The sequence below is a fragment of the Artemia sp. Qi Xiang Cuo genome, chromosome 8, assembly GCF_049724085.1.
Source record: "Artemia sp. Qi Xiang Cuo chromosome 8, ASM4972408v1, whole genome shotgun sequence".
In the NCBI taxonomy this organism is placed as follows: Eukaryota; Metazoa; Arthropoda; class Branchiopoda; order Anostraca; family Artemiidae; genus Artemia; species Artemia sp. Qi Xiang Cuo.
Window position 1 is genome coordinate 56,291,956 of NC_142801.1, and position 20,894 is coordinate 56,312,849.

The 20,894-nt window shown below is 34.2% G+C and overlaps 1 protein-coding gene across 2 annotated transcripts in view; it reads left to right on the forward strand.

Moving 5' to 3' along the window:
* slmb (beta-transducin repeat containing E3 ubiquitin protein ligase slmb) overlaps positions 1–15,652 on the forward strand; it is a 149,865-nt gene extending 134,213 nt beyond the window's left edge. For both annotated transcript variants that reach the window (XM_089093617.1, XM_089093618.1), the window contains 3 exons: positions 5,055–5,244; positions 7,708–7,846; positions 15,036–15,652. In XM_089093617.1, the coding sequence (XP_088949743.1) occupies positions 5,055–5,244; positions 7,708–7,846; positions 15,036–15,064 (358 nt within the window). In that variant the 3' untranslated portion in view covers positions 15,065–15,652. The remainder of the gene's footprint in view (positions 1–5,054; positions 5,245–7,707; positions 7,847–15,035) is intronic.
* The last annotated feature ends 5,242 nt before the right edge of the window (positions 15,653–20,894 follow it).

Sequence of the window (20,894 nt, forward strand, 5' to 3'; positions counted from 1 at the left end):
TCCAGGATTTTTGTTCAGGGGGGTTTTACTAATTTTTGACTTTTTTTGGGGGGGGGGGGTTATTAATTTTTGACTCAGTTTTCGACTAATTTTACTGATTTTTACCTAGGTTTTACTAATTTTAGACTTATTTTCGACTCGGTCAAAAATTTCGGGGGGGGGGGTTCAAACGGGGTAACCCCCCCCCTGGATACGGCTTTGTATGAAGGTCTAGATCAGTGAGTCCCAAAGTGGTCCAGGTGGACCCCCAGGAGTGCACGAGAAGCTTGATGGGGGTCTACGTTGGTGTTCCCTATGAAATTTCATTCTTTGACAAAGTCAAGGATATCGACGGATGATGGAAAATGCTTGACTATTATGTGGAGAAAGAGGGATGTTGGATAGTAACGGAATATGACGAGATCTCAATGACGCTGCGTGAGTATATTGAAGAATATGAAGGTCTAGATCAGTGATTCCCAAAGTGGTCCAGGTGGACCCCCAGGAGTGCACGGGAAGCTTGATGGGGGTCTACGTTGGTGTTCCCTATGAAATTTCCTTCTTTGACAAAGTCAAGGATATCGACGGATGATGGAAAATGCTTGACTATTATGTGGAGAAAGAGGGATGTTGGATAGTAACGGAATATGACGAGATCTCAATGACGCTGCGTGAGTATATTGAAGAATATGAAGGTCTAGATCAGTGATTCCCAAAGTGGTCCAGGTGGACCCCCAGGAGTGCACGGGAAGCTTGATGGGGGTCTACGTTGGTGTTCCCTATGGAATTTGTTCCCTATGAAATTTTCTTCTTAGACAAAGTCAAGGACATCGACGGATGATGAAAAATGCTTGACTTTTATGTGGAGAAAGAGGGATGTTGGATAGTAACGGAATATGACGAGATCTCATGGACGCTGCGTGAGGTTATTGAAGAATATGAAGGTCTAGATCAGTGATTCCCAAAGTGGTCCAGGTGGACCCCCAGGAGTGCACGGGAAGCTGGAAGAGAGTCTACGTTGGTGTTCCCTATGGAATTTGTTCCATATGAAATTTCCTTCTTAGACAAAGTCAAGGACATCGACGGATGATGAAAAATGCTTGACTTTTATGTGGAGAAAGAGGGATGTTGGATAGTAGCGGAATATAACGAGACCTCAATAACGCTGCAGTTAATATATTAAAGAATATAAAGGTCTAGATGAATCCTCAGCTGCCTATGTTTTCTCACAAATAGTCAGTGCATTCTTCAATATGGAAGATACGGAATTGCCTACAAAGACTTGAAATGCGATAATATACTCGTGGATGAATCCTACACTAACAATTATAGATTTTTGTTCTGCCACGGAATTGGACGACCTGAATTATTTCTATAGTGATGGATGCGTTCCTCCTGAGGTAGAAGACGATTTGTTAAATTATATGTTTAATGCAGTCACAAGTTGGTCTCTAGGAGTAATCTTGGGATCAATCCTAATTGGAGAAGAACCATTTCAGTTTCGTCTACGTACGTACAACATTAAGAAGTTGATTGTTAGAAGAATGAAAAAGCTGAGGTATTCAAAATTGGCGTGGGATTTAGTATCCTGTTGTTTGCAATTGAAAAGTGACCAGATATTAGAGAGATCATCTTCGGACATCCATGGTTCCATAATTACGATACAAAACCAGAGTCTAATTTTCAAGAAGAATCTTGGAGCGAGAACAAAGCTAGAGGAATTGAACCCTGTCAATATTGAACAACAAAAAAAGAATCCGGTTTGCGACTGTTCACAACTAAAAATGATATGGAAGAACCTAGAACTTTCGGTGTGGACAAATTTGAAAAATCTACTCAAAATTGTAAAAGTTAAGCGTTCAAGACAAAAATGTATCCCTAGCATTTGGGAGGCGATAAGACAATGTCGTTCAACTAGAAAAATTGAAAGCATACCAAAGGAACTATTGTATGAGAAACATGTTTGGAGTCCGATCAAGTCTGCAAAAGCAAGTAGATCGGACAAATTATCTATGCGCATTTTGGACCACTATTTAACCACCATCATGTCAGGAATTCACTCCAAGCGGGATAAAATTTGTATTCTACCGCTCATGTTATATTTGATATATTGTTTTGTAGAAATTAAGTTATATACTAAATAAAATGTGTATGTGTTTATTGATATTAGACATACCTCTTTTATCTAATGTAGATTACGCAAATTCAGGGCCATGGTTTTGTTAAGATTATCAAATTTTACCAAAAAACAAAATTGGGATAACATTTTCTCAAACTTACGAGATTATTTACAACAAATAAATATGCTAATGTTTTTTTGCACTTTATACCTGCCGTCCGATAGTACATTGCTTCTAGTACCTTCTGAGCTTCCACTTTTAGGGATTTTCCCCTATTTTAGGGGAAAATCACCTCTTTTAGTGACGCTCATTTTGTATCTAAGGATTCATGGGAATCTGGGGTAAAGTTAAGGTTTTTAGGTATATTCAGGGATAAAGAACAACAAAGAGAGAAAACAACTTAATGAAGAACAAACAAACGAGATAGCGGCCAGTAGAGAAAAAAAAACAAAAAAAAAACTAAAACGACGCGGATATTTCGCCTGTATAAAAACGAGGCGTCTTCAGCACAGAAGAAACAAAGATAAACTAAAAACAAATAAAAGCACCACCAATATTAATAAAATACAATTGTCTCAACTGATCCTCATAGGTCACAGAAGCTAATAGAGTTACTTCGATGAGAATCAATTCTAAGTAGTTTGGTCACACCGCTGTATGTAAATAATATACAGTGCTATTATTCCCTATCTCAACCATTATACAAAACCGGACCAAGATGCAAGTGCTCCGGAGAACTTATAAACATTAGCGACATTAGATTCTTATAGGGTTGACAAGTCAGATTTCTCTTGAACGCAAAACTTGGCTTCACCTTTGCAACACTAACTTTTAAAGAATCCAATTTTAGATTAATTTATTCCAATACATATATAAAATCAGTTATTAGTAGTGGTATGTTATTATTAGATGTTTTTAGAAATTACAAGTAGGTTTCAAAGTCTTGAGTTAGTTTCAAAGGCATTTTGAGAAGGTTTCTGCCAAAATACGTGTTCCAGGGTAATATACTCTGGACCGCTGATGGTAGATTAAACGAGAGGAACTGTTTGTACGCGACGATAATGTAGTAGTTCAAAGTTATTGACTCCAATTTTACTGTTATAAATTTATATATAGTGCCTTTGGATCACAATTGCTGCAATACTCCATATGCCCTGAATCAGGAGATCTCTTTTAACCTACCCCTTTAAAAAAGCTCTGATTCTTGGGAAGACTTAAAAGGTTTGTCTTCTGTTTTGTTAATGAACTGTATTATTAAAATAAGCTGAAAACAGTTTCTGTGGTTCTTGTTTTTGAATTGTCCTATGGACTAACGCGATTCTAACTTAACTGCCTAATCATGTTTGTCACATATTAGCCACGAAATATGTAATTTCGCTCTATATGGTATACAAGTGGATTCAGTTAAAGAGAGATTAGTTAAATAGGGTTGATTTGAATTGAGCTGGATTGAATGGGATCGACTTGAATGAACTTGAGATGAATAGAGTTGAGTTACAATGAAAGTCTTAACACATCCTTCTTTAAGTAATAGTCTCTAAAAGACTATTTTGAAGATAAGAATTCTGAAGTCCTAAGAATCCTGTAGAATTCTTTCACCTGCCAATCGTTAAGCCCTTGCCTAACACATAAAATTCCCTTTTTTGTAGGAGATTTAAAATGGCTTTCTGAATATATTCATTGTCATCTGCATATAAATTTGCTGATCTGCAGTTGATCTGCAAATAAAGTGTTTTAATTTGTATTATTTACTAGCTTGGACTGTAATCTTTATGGTTTAAGAGAGGTAATTACACAACCGTTAAATACGTGCTTTCTACCTTCATATTGAAATGATTGCCCTATTTATAAATAGTAATGTATTAAAAATATACAAGCGGCAAAATACCTTTTGTTTTATTGCTGAATTGACGAGTTTAAAATGGATCTAATGATCTGATATTGCAAGGAATGTACTCTGATTATCACCTTCACTTTGAGGGTAAGAATTGGTAAAAAGATACTAGTTAAGGCCCTCGTGCTTATTTTTAGGCACTCTCCCTCCTCTCTCTCTTTCTCCCTCTCACTCTCTCTCTCTCCCCCTCTCTCTCTCTCTCTCTCTCTCTTTGTTTCTATCTCTCTTTTAAACTGAAGGCTTGTCTGGTTCCTCGACCGTATAGGACACTAAAAGAAAATGTAGAATATTTAAAAAACCAAAGCAGGGTATTCAGGTTTTTTTATATATAATTGTTTTTCATCAAACATCAGGGTGTTTTTTCATCAGTTTTTTCATCATCTTGTTCATCAAGTGTTTTCATCAGTTTCATCAGGGTGTTTTTTTGGGCCGTCAAGTCATTGTAGAACAATTAATTGTTCTAAAAAAAGACTGCGCAGATGCGAACTTTTAACTATTTTGAAAACATAATAAAATAGGGAAAAATGGACTGGTGAAATTGATCAAGCATATCGACTGTAGTCGGTTGGACTATAAATCTCGTATGAACAAAGTGTCTCACAATTCCTTTTGAATTCCCTCATCCGTTATTGTTTTCCTACAAAATAACGAAGATGAGGGAATTTGTGAAGGCAGGAAATAACACAGTGAAAATATAAGCGAATATTTCGGCTATGTAACCAACCACCGTCGTCTGGGAAATGTGATTTAAAACAAATAAAAAAGGAAACTAACTTACTCAAAACCCATCAATAAAAATCTTTAACAAAAATCATAAAATAAATTTTGAATAGATTGTTTTTCTTTTTCTTTTTTAATAATACTAAATTATATTTCGCTGATGACAGCTGTTGGCAATATAGCCGAAATATTCTCTTAGGTTTTATTCACTGTTTTCACAAATTTCCTCGCTATCTTCTTTTATTTTGTATGATGTAAAGGCAGTGTGTGCTCTTCGCCATTATTATTATTGTCGTTTTCCTGTTTTTAAATAATTTTCTTGATAACAATGTGTCTTTCAGATTATGGGATATTGAATGTGGTGCTTGCATTCGTGTTCTGGAAGGACATGAAGAATTAGTGCGTTGCATTCGATTTGACTCGAAGAGAATAGTTTCAGGTGCCTATGACGGAAAAATAAAAGTCTGGGATCTTGCTGCTGCCTTAGATCCACGAGCCCCTGCAGGAACACTGTGCCTGAAAACACTAGTTGTAAGTATAACAAAGAGGAAATAGCACTACAATATGACTCACATTTCCCAAATGTTAAGACCTTTGAATATTTATACCCCATTTAGTTCTGTTTTAGTACAATACTAATGATAAATGGGATTGATACCCCAAATATTAGAGAAAGAGACAGTTCAAATGCACCCTTTGATTATTATAGACCCCAAGTAACGCTCTTTTAGTACTAAACTAATGGAAAATAGGGACTAACACCCCAAATACTAAAGAAAGAGACAGTTCAAATCACAGTTTATATAATTAGCAGTATTATCTTTCCCTATCTCACCCATTATAAAAACCCGGACCGAGCTGCGAATACTCCAGAGAACGTATGAACATAAGCGGCATTAGATCTTTTCACGGGTAGACAAAGAATAATCACCTACGGAACAAGTACTGACAATGGCCGGCCCACCAATAAGTGGACAACAATTGCAGAAATAAGTGGGAGGAGTTTTTTGTTCGCACCGAGAATGAAGAGCCAGAAATTATCTGCGGTAAACTTACTGGATAATTATATAAACTGTGGTCCAAATACACGAAAATACACCCTTTGATTATTATAGACACCAAGAAACGCTCTTTTGGCACTAAACTAATGGGAAATGGGACTAACACCCCAAATACTAGAGAAAGATACAGTTCAAATACACCAAAGTGCACCCTTTGATTATTATAGACACCAAAAAACGCTCTTTTAGTACTAAACTAATGGGAATAGGACTAACGCCCCAAATACTAGAGAAGGGGACAGTTCAAATACACCAAAATACACCCTTTGATTATTATAAACTCCAAGTAAGGTTATACAAATAACAATTCAACAAGGACCAACTTTTTTATTTGACAGTGAAACAACAACAAAAATCTCTGGGTATTTTGGTCACATATACACTGGCCATCGTCAACAGATAAAGTTATTTCCTTGATCAGTTTATCTCCTCATGATGGCCGCTGTATATGTGACCGAAATATTCATAGATTTTATTGTTGTTTCTATGACAAATAAAAGGATTCTTCCCCAATGAATTTGATTTAGACAAAGCTACATTAATACTGCCGTGTAGGATGAAGATCCGAGCACTAGCTCAAGTGAAATGAGGTTTGACTGCGAGGATTGAAGGCCCGAGCGAGCGAAGATAAAAGCTAGTATAGAGTAGAATATTCTTGTATGTATTCTATATCCCATAAACTCGTATTGTCTTTACCCTGAAGTTTATATTATACTACACTGAAAGTTTAGTTAATCTCTTTATATATTTTGAAGACAGAACACCGAGAGAAAGATCATTCGCAAGGAAATGAATATATCTAGTGCCCTTTTGAGTAACAAAAGACATCGACCCACATCGAAGTGACTGGCGCTGTATCCATTTTCTTTTTTTCCCATGGGTGACGGTGTCAAACGAAGAGATCGTATCGTGAGTGGATTTGTTTGAATGGAAATTTGAAATTATGTATCACACACAGGAAGAAGCCTTTGGCTTTTTATTATTTGGAATCTTATAAAAAATTAACCAAAGGAAGTCAGGTGGAAGAATCCCTCAAATGTGACGTCCAACCACCACCACCACCAAAAAAAAAAAAAAAAAATCAAAGGACACCAGTGTTATATCATCTCTTGCTGTATGTTGTGTATCGTCTTGTATAAGCAGCTGCAGTTTTGTCAAGAACTGTACTTTATTTTAATGTCATTCGCTGCAATCGTGATTTGACGTTAATCTACATATGGCGTCATTATATGTCAAAAAAATACGTATTATATCATCGTGTATATGTAGATGCACTTTTTTTTTGTCAAAATTGTAATTCGTTTTAAATATTATGCTTAGTTAATTACAAAAGGCACTACATATAGCAATATCTTTTCGAATGTGCCCTTGAGCAGCTCTCTATGATGTTCCAGTGCCCTGCTAGCAGTAGAGTGAAAAAAAGGACATCAGTGTTACCCATTTAAAAAAGTGATTTTTCTTTTTCTTCGAGCCAGGGGACTGTAAGAGAGAGAGAGAGAGAGAGAGAGTTGTCCTGTGTTAGGATTTTGCCCATGGCGATTTCAATGGTTTACTTTTTGTTTCAGTCTGACGCCATTTTTAGGGGGTTTCAGGCTACTTCTCGAAATTCCTATAAATTCGTTTTCGAAATAACATTTTACTATTAAGGCTAATTGAGATAATAGCTACACCTCCTTTATTAGCTAAAAATGACAATTGCCTCTCTCTTTTTTCGTATTATGAGCCATGATTCTTTTTTTACTGGATTGCAGCTTCCGCTGCAACCATATGTATATATATGGAAGGTCTTGCTCCTAAGATATATATATATATATATATATATATATATATATATATATATATATATATATATATATATATATATATATATATATATATATATATGGCACTTATGACACACTTGTGATGTGTAGCACTTTCTTCTACTTTTCAGGAGCACACTGGACGTGTTTTTAGACTTCAATTTGACGAATTTCAGATTGTCAGTTCATCCCATGACGATACTATCTTAATTTGGGATTTTCTCAACGCTCCTGTTTCTGAAAGTTTTGCTTCAAGATCCTCACCTAGCCGTATGTATTCTGCATCTTATTGATTTTCCTCGTGGTATTAACTTTTTCCTCTTTTTTGTCACGAAAATATACTACTGTGAAAAATTGTCATAGGAAATAAATCATCTTCGTTTTTTCTACTTTTGGATCAAACACTACGCTAGATTTATCGTAAACACCTACCACTATTTGCAACTTAAAACAAGAAAAATGTTAATAGTAATTTTACAATTTAATGTTACAAACGAACCCTCCCTCGTCTTCTCCTGTGTAAAGCCTATTAGAGCTTTCTCCTATTAAAGCCTACATTACCTACTCAGACAAAATCCTTTTTCTATAAGAAATAAATAAATTGGGCCAAGGTGAACACAAACAGTTTAATGAAACATTTTAATGTTCCGTTTTTGTTTATAGGTCAGTTTCTCTTGCCATGTTATTGATGTCTTTCAAGGGGGGGGGGGGGGCTTAGAAAGTTTCCTGTAACTTCAAAGGAAATGGCGATCAGTAGAGCTTGTTTTTTGGCTACTACGCAAAATACGGTCATCATTAGGCTTGAAAACCGCTAACTGTCCAGCTCTGAAGATTGATGATTCGTGCTTCTTCTTTGGACTTCTACCAACTTTTTGCCCCTTTTTCATCCTTGGTTTGTAGAGTTTTTCTATCATTTTTTGGTACTTGTATGATATAGCCCCTGCCACTCAAGTGGTTCGTTCATTGATACATTATAGAACCAGTTTTTTTCGTTAGTTTCTTTCAACTTAGCTTGAGACAAGACAAAGAGAACTGACAGAATAGATAGAAATATATAATTTGGGCTATATATTTGCATATTAGGCGTGGGAGGGGGGGTAAAGTATTTGGACAGTGTGAAGCTAGAAAACGAATCTTACTTCGTAACATGCATATTAATTTTACTTAACACATATGGTATGTAGATCCGCAATACTTTACCCCCACCCCCCTAATATGCTAATATATAACCCAAATTTGTTTCTAAGGTATTATATTTTTATCATACTTGAGTATATTTTATTAGGATTGAGCGTCAGAGAAACATATTAGAAGAATAGTAGGTAGGGGCTATGTCATACAAGTACCCCTTTTCTTTTTTCGCTAGTAATAAAATTAAATTTACTCTCTAAAAATGAACAGTGTAGTTTATAAAAACAAAGATCACAGATTATCTGCATGGAAAATTTAAAGTTGACATTTGAGTAGAGACAGTTTCAATTCATTTTCGTGCCTCAAATTGTTCTCGGATTTTTTGCATTAGAAAGACCGCCCTTCCTGTAGACATTAATCTTGAAAAAGTTTTTCTTGTTAAAGTAATGAGCGTAGTTTAAACTGTAAACGAATAAAAATGATTGCTTCGATGTTTATACATTATAAACTGCATACATTATAAGCTGATTGCTTCACATATCCGAAAAACTGTTTCAAATAGTCTGAATCGTGATGTTTCCGATTTTCAGAATTCTGGAAAACCAACGCTTTACTGAACACACAATACCGACGCAACAAAACAGGCTTAGGATCAGAAAATTTGTAAGTAGGTAGTTGAAAATAAAAGACCTAATTTGTAAAGCTATCAACAGTCTTTTACCGGCCGTCAAATCAATGAGTTTGCTATACAGTTTTAATTCTCTAAAAACTTTAAGAAAGCTTAGTTTTCAGTAAAGCGCTAGTTTTCCAGAACTTTAAAAATATAGGGATCAGTTTTTCAGGAAACGGTCTTTCAGGTTTATATTGCATAAATTACGAAGCAGTAATTTTGTTTCGTTTTGTTCTTTACTGTCATCAAAAAACTTATTTTTTTTTAGAATTAATTCTTGCTTCTGTAGGTTATAAAAATATGCAAAATAGACCTTAAAAAAGATCCTTGTCCAATTTAGACAAGAAAACTGTAGAATTCAACATATTTTTTTTATTAAATTAGGGCATTTAATGTATGTTTTACTTCGCATCTCTCCTAAACTTTCCGTTTAAAAACTTGAAATTTTTCAGATTAAGAATCCGTGGGGTTTATTATGCTTGGTATCTTTGAGGATATGTAGGTAAAAGATTCAATTATTTGTGAATATGTTTGTAAAAGGATGGACGTTAAAAGAATTTAAGATGTGTAGTTAATATCATTTACGGGATTTTGTTTTATTATTATTGCAATTTTTCTGCCGCAATGCTCCAAAAATCTTTGAACTTCTCATAAGAAAGTATGCTTTCGTTATTTTTGCTTCTTGGACTTAAATTTTTTAGGAGATGCCATCATTAGAAATGAAAATTGTACCATTGGGATAACCATGGTCGAAAACCTTATACAGGGTAATTACAGTCACCCACCTTGAACAAAAAAAAAAAAATTGCATGTGAAGCACTGAAGTGCTTTTTTTTCTGCATTTTTCTTTGCTGCTATAGGAGCACACCTATTTTAAAGAAGTTGCCTTAACGAGAACCTGAGTTACCAAGGCCACATTGTCAATTATATTCACTAGACAATCATGACCAATTAGATGTTGTTTATTTTATACTTTTTGCAATTCTCAATCACTCACAAAATAAGAGAAAAACCATTTTGTTGTGGTTTGTCTAGATTGGAGGCTCAAAACTATTTGTCTAGGGTTTTAGACAATGAAAAATTGTTTGGTTGCCCTAGAAGTCCCATTCTCTGGCACTTTGGCCTTCTTTGGGCATTTTTCGGCGCAAAATGGTTAAAAACGCTACTGCGGTGGCTTGCGGAAAAGGGGGCCTCAAGACCTCCTATTTAGGGTTTAAATGATGAAAAAGTATTTGGCTATTCTAGAATTTCCATTCTCTAAAAATTGACTTTTGGTGGCACAAAATGGCAGGAAGTGTCGCTTTGCTTTGTGCGATCTCTTTTTTCGTAAAAAGAGCACTAAACATGGTGATTTCCTTTAAAATGAATCCTCTCCCAATAGTCTACGACGACTAATTTGATAACTTCATCTGCAGAAAAAAAGAAGACCCCTCATTGCTTTCCATGCAAAAAGAAGACTTTCTTTGTTGTTCAAGTTGGGGGGCTTTAATTCCCATGTTTGGGGTTTTTGACTACGGCGATTACAATGGTGTGGTTTCATTTCGATTTGACGCCATTTTGAGGGTTTTAGACTCTTTATTGAATTTCATTTATATTTTGCGAAATACCGTTTTTTAGATTTTCTCTCCCTAGATTAGTCGTTTTATCTAGTCAAATTAGAGCCAGAAATTGGGCTTTAATATCAGAGCCAGAAAGGTTTTTCCTAATTGGGGGAATGTCATTAAAAAAAGCTATAAAATTCGCAAAAAATATCCTTCCTTTTTCGGGAGGGAGGGGGACGTCCCTCCCTCCCGAAATTTTTATTGATGAAAGTTTATTTGCAAGTCGTTCAATATTTCTTCTTTTCGCCTATAAGCATATGTTATTTTGAGTCGAGATTTATGTTATTTGAACTACTCTACTGACAGCCCATCACAGCACAAAAGGTGCGTGGGCTAAAGCACCACAAAGCCATACCAATTTCTTGGCCCTGTTTAGCTTGAAGGTCCCTACTTCTCTCAAAGACGGATGTCTTGTGACAGACAAATTCGAAGTCTAAAGAGTTTCCAGACCGAAGAAGAACACAAAATATAAGAAGTTTATATTTACACTAACATTTTACTATTAATATGAATCAAAACGACAATTATCATTCCTTTTTCAGCTACAAATAGGAAGTTTTTCTTAACGTGTTTTTCAACTTTTTTACAATGGGCCTCTCGCAATGTTTCGCTCTTTACTAGGATGTAGCTATCGCTGCAACTATGAAAGGGAGTAAAACTATAAACAATGCTGTTTTTCACATACCCAAGAATTTTTTTTTGCTTTAGAAATACTCTTTTGAAGTTTATCAAATTTAAGAAACGGGGGTGTCTAAACCATTTTTGTGCGTTTTATAAAGAGACCGGCCTCCTAAGATTGACCAAGGACTAGCTTGTAATTATTTCCCTTTTTAAAGAGTTTTAAATTCACCCTTCATTTAATTTCCTATTTTTCTTTACTTCGTTAGTAATAAATTACATTTTTCAATTTTTTTTTTCCAGCATTGTAATTTCTATAAACGAAAATCACAGATTATCTGCATAAAAAGTCTAAAGTGACATCTAAGTAGAGACAGTTTCACTTGACTTTAAGTTCATTTAAGTTTCGTGTCTGAAGTAAAGTATTCTCAAAATTTTGTATTGGAAAAACCATCCCTTCTTTAAGGCCCATTCATAAAGAGGTTTTCTAATACCAAAAGTCAGTCCGTTCTAAGCGTTCTAAACGTTTGCTAAACTATTTTCAAAGTGGGTATCAGCAAGGCATTGTTGATCAAAAGGATTAAAGTGTGGTCGAATATACATTGCCCTGCTGATCCTCCATTCAAGCACATCTTAACACCCAATCTCATTAAAATTTTATCACTGCCGATATTCAGGCTGTTCCGAAACCCTGATGCTAGTGATCAGACTATTAACCTATTGATCAAGTTACGGACTGGGCTAAATTTCGGCATTGATGAAATTTCATTGTTAATTGGCCTTAGGCTGTCCTCACTAGGGGTGTCGGTAAGGCATTGTAGATTAGGAGGATCAAAGTGCGATCGAACATAGCTTGTCCTGCTGATCCTCCCTTCGAAAACAGCTTAAGGTCCATTCACAATGAAATTTTATCAATGCCGATATTCAGGCTGTTCCGAAACCCTGATGCGATCAAACTTAGGCCGTGTCTTCATTATGGCATTTTCAGACAAAGTTGCCCGTGTCTTTTACGTTTTCAGGCGGCCCCAGTCTCCATTGATGCTTTTTAAGCTGAAAAAGGTAAATCAGGCAGGCACATTTGAAGTGGCTTTTTTCAGAAGTGTATATTTTTTGATGAACAAAAAGCTGCTCTACTCCGCTGACTTTGCTTGAAAAAGCCATAATGAAGACATGGTTTTAGTGATCAGACTAGTGACCTAGCGATCATGTTTCGGAACGAGCTAAATTTCACATGATAAAATTTCATTTTGAATTGGCTTTGAGCGGTTCTCAAAGGGGGATCAGAAAGGCATTGCAGATAAGGAGGATCAAAGCGTGATCGAATATAAATTGCCCTGCTGATTCTCCTTTCAAGAACAGCTCAAGGCCTATTCATAATGAAAATTTGTCAATACCGAAATTTAGCCCGTTCCGAAACCCGGTATTAGCTGGCGCTAGTGATCAGATTATTCTATTCGCATTGGATAATTTAGAAGCTGGAATCAATTGATACCGTAATTATCCAATGTATTATTTTTTTTATCAAAGATCTCGTATAGTCCTTGTTTGTCTTAGCCTATAGGTGGCCGTGAGCCCTGACGAGTTCCAGCAGCTCCTCAGTATTTTACTTCTTTTCATTCTATTTTTCCATTTATTGTTTCCCCTTCTTATTTGAATTAATATGGAGGCGCTTTCGTATAATGTCATCACTGGAGTCAAATTCTAGGCCCTGCAGTATGTTGCTACAGCAAGCTGGGTCTCGTATTACCAAGCTGAGGTCAAACCCACAGCGCCACTACATGAATCCTCTATTATTTACTGTCATTTGCAGTATTTTCTCTAACTGGGTAAGGGTTGGGTATTAGTCAATTTGAAAATTATGTGAAAGATTCTGATTGGTTGGGCCGTCCTGTAGTGGCGCAGTGGTTTTGACCTCAGCTTGGTAATTCGGGACCCAGAGATCAAACCGTGCTGTAGCAACACACTGAAGGGCTTGACATTTAATGCCTGTGATGAGATTATGGGATAGCGTCTTCATGTTAATCTAAACATGAAAATGAATCGGCCTTAACTAAGTTCAAATTGATTGAACTTCAGTATTGGCTCGATCAGCTCTGGACACAATCTAAATCAACTGAGTTTGGACTAAACTATTTTCCGAAATTAGCGCTAGCTATACACCGGTATTAGTTAACTCTCACTATGAATGGGCCTTTAGTAGCAGAAAAAAAGAATAACCCTGTTTTTACACATATCCGAGAATTTTGTTTTCTTAGTCTTTTTTTTGTCCTAATGATGAAAGCATTTTTGCACTTTTTGTTCAAAATAAATGAATGAGAATCCTGGACTATTTTTTAACACATCCTAGAAAGACAGAAGAATTATCTGAAACTGGAATATCTTCTTTATTTCTTGATATTCTTGATTTACAACCAATTTTTCACCTTAATTTGGGCATATGGTTTTCAAAAATCCAACGTAGAGATAATTTTTTTAATAGTATAAAACTTTTTGTTGAAAATAAGCTTAGCCATTTATGAAAAGCTAGGAATAAGTTTCTTTTCCCGTTTGCTAAAAATGAGAGATGAACACAAAGTTTAAGACACCAACGTCCCTAGATTACGAACGAATATAAGCTAATTGATGTAGTAAGTCAATCACCATCACTCAGTACATGTAAAAGATTTTGAAAGATATTCCGCCTACAGTTTTTACTGAAGAGGGGCATGAAGGGTCCCTATTCGGATAGAAAATAAACATGGGCTCTATAATAGTTTTTCCTCCAAATTATTGGGACGGGAACTGCCCCTATCATCCCCCAAACGATGCCCTTGCTTGCAAGAAAAGCAAAGATTTGTACATCCACCGATTTATAAATATATAAATCGGCTAATACTTTATAAATAATTTATAATTGTGTGGGGGCTGGAACTCAAAGCCTCTTCTCGATTGAATGTATTATTGATTTATTTATAATTTGTTCTGTAAATCCCATCTTTATCTCCTTGAGTCGATGTTTTTTTTTTATCTTTGCTCAGTGGGAGTTATTGAAGTCTAATTCCTTTTCTTTATTGTTAAAGAACACATAACCAGTTGCCTCTATTTCTCCTTACTATAAAAATTTATGTCATATTATTATATTATGTTATATTATTATATAGAATTTATTAGTTTTTGTTTAATAAAGTCAAGTTCAAGTTTGTAAAAGCCTTTCTTGGACATTTATTTGATTTGCGGGGGGGGGGGGATTTGTACCTCCCCCCTAAATTTTTGGGGTATTTTGTTAATACTTTGTTTGGTATAGTCATTAAAAATTCCTCTTTTTGGCTCATTAATTGAAAATTTGAAAAAGCAACAAAATTACCCCCCCCCCTCCATTTCATGGATTGACGCCACTGTTAAGATTATGTCCTTTTTCTTTCTTCGCCTGTAACATTATAATGTAATTTATCATTTGCAGCCTATGAAGGTCACAGATTATCAGCATAGAGATTTGAGGTTGACGTCTATGTGGAGGCAGTTTCATTTCAGTTCCAAATATTCACTGCTGCTCTTTTTTACTTTTTTTTTCATGTGATAAACCAGTCATGGCGTATGATACAGTGTTTTATTTACGTTTCAAAGACGTTGGGTTTGAAAGTGCTTAGTTTGAATTTATTGTTAGCCAATGAATGTATGCTTGATATATTTTCTGTAGTGGAATTATGATTTTATGCTCAGAAACTTTGAAAGAAAAAAACTAAACTTTTTTATTGTTATCATTGTTCCTTTTAAGTATTTTTGTCGTAAATTGTAATTCTCTGAAACTTTGGGCTTTTGTTCACGTATACGGAAACACAGATTGTGCACAATGTAAATTGTAGGGTGAATAAGAAATATTAGGGGGGGGGGGGGTGAACCGACGCTATGAGAGTCCCAGTAAATATTTAAGTATGTCGATGTTTTTTCTGAATCATAATTTCACCAACGATTTTGCCAAAAATTTCGCATCGGGAGACTTCTTTTGGATTTTCAGGAAGTTGGTATGGTGACCCCCCCTCCCTTTCGGGGCCCCATATGCTCCTTATAGATACGACCTTATCTGTGATGAATTTTTGGGTAAAAAAAAAAGTAATGTATAATGAGGTCAAATGCTGAAAAGGTGAATTTCCGCTGCCATTCATGAAATGTCTAATCATCTTGTTTTGTTCTTGTTTAATGAAACATAGGTTAGTCCCTTTTTGTTCAAATTGTTTTTTTTCCTGATTTCGTTTGAGATTACGAATTGAAAATTTTTCGCATAATTGATATTTTGAATATATTTTGAATTAACTAGTATTTTCTAAATATACTAGGTTTTGACATTTAGCTATAAAATGGTCTTAATGAAACAGTTTATCCTTCTTTTTGTGCCTAAGGTACTTAATTTATTTTATTGTTATATTTATATTTCAATGAAGGAAACTTGCGAAGCCGCTAAGTTTCGCTTGAATCGTAAGAAAGTATGCGAAATTTCTGTTTTTTTTTTCTCTTTGAAAAAAAGCCGAAAAAACATTTTCTTTTATAAATAGTTCTATAATAATTGTTATATAAAAAATAGTTAGACGATAATCTGAAAATAATGAATTGCCGTGTTTGTTTAACTAAAGCCTAAAGATGCGGGAAATTTCCGTTTTTTATTATTTCTTTTTAGAAATAAAGCTCAAAATGCCGAAATAAGCATTTTCAATACAGTGGGCTTAAAATGAGACATTTTGTTAATTTCAAATTGTGGCGAGTAGAAATTCAACTTCCATCAAGCCGGGATTGTACGAGCTAAATGTACTACAAATCCAAGTATAACTGGGGGGGGGGCTGTGTATGTTTAAATTTTCAATTCCTTTTAGACGAGATTGTAATGCAAAAATTTCTAGCATTTGTTTTTTGATGTTGTTTTTTTTTTTTAGAAAAGGTTATTTGGCTTAATCTTAAAGATAAGAGTAGCCATGTCAGGGTAGCCAAAAATGTTGTGCGACAAAAGACTTGCTTTGCTAGAAAAACCAGAAAAAAAACAGAACTGAAACCAGAAAAAAAAAACTAAAACGCTTAGCTGTGTTTTGAATATGAGAGCTGTTCTCTTTCTGAAAATGCTGAAAATTTGTGAAATGCAACTTTGGCACCAGAAATTCAGCTCATGGGGTATTTTTTTCAATCAGGTAAATTTTAAAGAATATATTAATTATGCTCTATCCTGTGAGATTGAGTTATATATAAACTCTTTTTAAATAAGTGGAAAAAGGGGGGGCTTGTATTTGAATTTTTTTATTTTTTAAATTATTATCCAAAGCCTGAGCTGTCTTTTTTTTTTTTTTTAAATTTAAAATAATATATCAATTATGCTCTATCCTGTGAGATTAAGTTATATATACAATCTTTTTTAAATAAATGGAAAGGGGGGGGGGGGGCTTGTATTTGAATTATTTGCTTTATTAAATTCTGATTTAAAACCTGAGCTGTCTTTTTGGGCTTGTGATGTTACTAGCTAAACATACCATTTTTTCTATCCTTTTTATTTCATGGATAAACTTATCAAACAGTTGTGAGTGACTAGTTGTGACTAATTGTGACTAGTCACAGAAGTGATAACTCGGCTGGAAGTTTTATATGACCAATCGATGACAATTTTCTTTATAGGAAATTTTGGGCCTCAAAAAAAAAAAAAAAATTCTAATTGTTTTGAAAAGTTTTCTTATGCTGATTTTTATAATAAACTATCACTAATCATAATTTTTCCAGTATATTATTGTGTATTATTAATAAAAAATTAATTTAATCTAAAACACTGGGAATTCTGCCAATGAAAAGAAACTGGCTACACTTTTTAACTTAAATAAAACAATTTACAATAGGAAACTTAATTTTCTCCATTAAAAGCATCTTAATTTTCTCAATTAAAAACTTGTGCAAAAGCATTGTGCAAAAACTATGGGCATGAAAAAATTCTAAAAAGCTTTGAAAAGCTTGTGATAAAATATTTCGGTCATCATAGTTCAATTTTTTTTTTTTCAACAGTGTAATTTCTACCAAGTTTGAGCTTCCACTTGCAAAAATGAAACAATAAGTATCAATAAAGCTAGGATCAGTTCATAAATGTTAAAAAGTATTTTATTGCTTTAATCGTCGTTATCTGTATTAACTGTAGTTAATGTAACTCCTTGTAAATGGTAGATCTAGTTACTAATTTTTTGAGGCGTTTCACACATAGGTTTATTACCTCAAACAGATCAGCATAAAGGAAAGAATTGCAATATACGATCTATGATGTTTTCATTTATAATAGACAATAGGCAAGATTGTGTTAAGAATGTTTGAAATTGGCAAAACTGGTTATTAAGGTAGCCTTATCTATTACTTGGTTGAAATCACCCACAGACAAAACACATGTGATACAGATATCCAACTTACCAAACGTTTGATAACCGCTAAAATGTGATGCTCGTTTGTCTTCATTTTCTTCCAAAAATGTTTTCGTGAATACTGCTTTTTAAAAGCAATCATATTCACAGCATTTTATCTTACAAAAGAAGTTTTCGATAATTAAAAGTAATTCATGAAACAATCAACCAATTTTCGTGTAATTAATTATCTGTTTTAATCCCATAATGGTTTAATAAATACCGTTTAAAAGACACGAATCGATGTTTGAATGAACATTTTAATAAATATGAAAAAAATTTCTGCCAGCATTCTGTACCATCATCACCAATAGCTTCAATGCATAGTTCATGTTTGACCCCTTTTTGGACATTGCAGTATAGACGTGTTGGACCTCTTATTTTGTCTGATTTTGTTATTTTGTCTGTTGCCACCTTTCTTGTTAGACAATGCTTTTTGTGTATTATCGAGTATCTATCCAGGTGATGAATCTATGAAAATAAGTAAGTGAAGAGTCAAATTTCGGTTGACAGCAGCAGGATTTTTTAAAGTATTATTAATGCTTTTTTTTTAACTTGAAACCTATCGAAACTATTAAATCTATAATTAATAATTTTGATTAGTTTCTATTTATTTAAATCTGACCTTTTTTGTTTAGCTTATACTTGCTGCCAAATGCGCCCTCTACTTTATTTTAATAAAAGTAAAATTTCAAACATTACATAATGATTATATCCGTGAGATTATTTAATTGAAATTTTGCGCCCCTAAAATTTCTACGCCCGGGACAAGTGCCCCCTTTGCCCCCCCCCCCCCCAAAAAAAAACACCTCTGAAACAGATGGAACCCGTTAGTAATCGCTATGTTGTTTATTATAATTTAATATGTCTTTTATTTGTTAGTATAAATTTTAAGCGCGAAGATGTATACACATATATATTTTTCTTTGTGCATTTTCGAATTTGTTTGGCTATTGAAATTGAGTTACGAGGTTTTGCGTTTCCCGGCTCATTAATAAATGAGTCAAACAATCTCAAATCGAAATTTAGTGCTTAGTTATGTATTGTGTTAAGCGACTAGAATTATATTTCTTTTGTCTAAAAGTGATTTTTGTTTTTTCTTAAGGAAATATATTAGGCATTAGATGTTCGTTTAGTTCATATTTTGAATTGATTCACGTTAAATGGCTTTCGGATTGATATGAAATACAATGGTTGCACAATTCAAGTGGCTCAGTAGCCAAATCAGTAAACTTCATTATAAAGCAACTTCATAAAAAGCTGCATTAAATGAAATATATTAGGTATTAGATATTTGTTTACTCGCTATTTAGAATTGAACCATTGTTAGTGGCTTTCGGATTAAAATTCTATGTTTGCACAATTCAATTGGTTCATCAAAAGCAACTTCATAAGAAGCTTCATTTTATATATTTGTTTATTCGCTATTTATAAATGTTTATAAAATTAGTCAATTATAATTGATTAATTTTGAATGGCTTTTCGGTTGAACTGAAATGCAATTACTGCACAGTTCGAGTGACTCAGTGGCCAAATCAGTCAAGTCCATCAAAAAGCGACTTCATAAGAAGCTTCATTAAAAGATACATGTTAGCCATGAGATATTTGTTTAATCCCTATCTGGTGTTGATTCATTTTGAATGGCTTTTGGATGGCCCTAAAATTCAATGGTTGTACGATTCGAGTGGCTCAGTGGCTAAATCAGTCAATTTCATTAAAAAGCAACTTCGTAAAAAACTTCATTAAAAGAATTGTATTAGGCATTAGACACTTATTTACTTGATATCTTAAATTGATTTATTTTGAATGGCTTCCGGAATAACCCGAAATGCAATAGTTGCTCTGTTTAAGTGACTCAGTGGCTAAATCCGTCAACTTCATTATAAAACAACAGAGATTGGTTCATTTATAATACTATATATTTTTAAAATATAATGGGTGTATAGAAATACAGGAAAATTTTTCGGAATGGCTAAAAATCAAAGCTGTCTATTTGATGTGTTAACTCACAAAGTAATGCTTTTTTTTCGGAAAATAGAAAATTAATCATCGTGACAAATTTCTAATAACAAATCATTAATATTAATAAATTAGTCAAAATTCACAGTTATGCTAATTTAATTAAATTTTATACCAAGCGTCATCCGTTTTTGTGATTTTTTTAAAAGCTTTTTGAAGGTATTCTGAATTTTATCACATTGAGGTGTTTACGCTTATGAGCAGGGTATTAGTTAGATATGCTATTAGTGATTAGTGATATACTATGTGATATTACGCGAGATCATAGGTATTAGTAAGATATGGATGAGGTATTCAACATGAGCATAGCTACAGCATTTTATTGGGGGGACAAGAGGAGGTCCAGACTCGGAGAATCAAGGGGCATGGGATGTCCTTCAGCGGAAAGGGGTGTTATAACATTTGTGGAAAACAAAAGCCTAAATTTATTTTTAATATGTCTGAATACTAATTAGGAAATTGTTTTACAATGGATACTGAACGCCCAATGGAAAAAAAAGAAGTAAAAGTGGCATGTGCCTGCCCTAAGTCTTCAATAGCACATTTTGCAAGTGGTAGTGGAGCTAAGTTACTAATTATTACTAAGTTATAACTAATTAGCGCAAATTACTTATTAGTCGAAGTTACTAAGTTACTTGGTTAAATCCAAAAAATTACATAATACATAATAAACAACAAACGAACATTAAACCAACAAAATTATATACTGCTACTCAGCTTTTACGAAAATTATCAGCAATGGGCTGCTGCAGAACACAGTAGTACAGTGTAAACAAGCTTTTTGGTGGGCAAAGGTAAATGTCTTATACTCTCGGCTTTTTTCAGCCAGCTTCTCCACTAATTTTGCAGTACATATCTCTCCTCCGCTTCTCCGACCCCCATGTCCA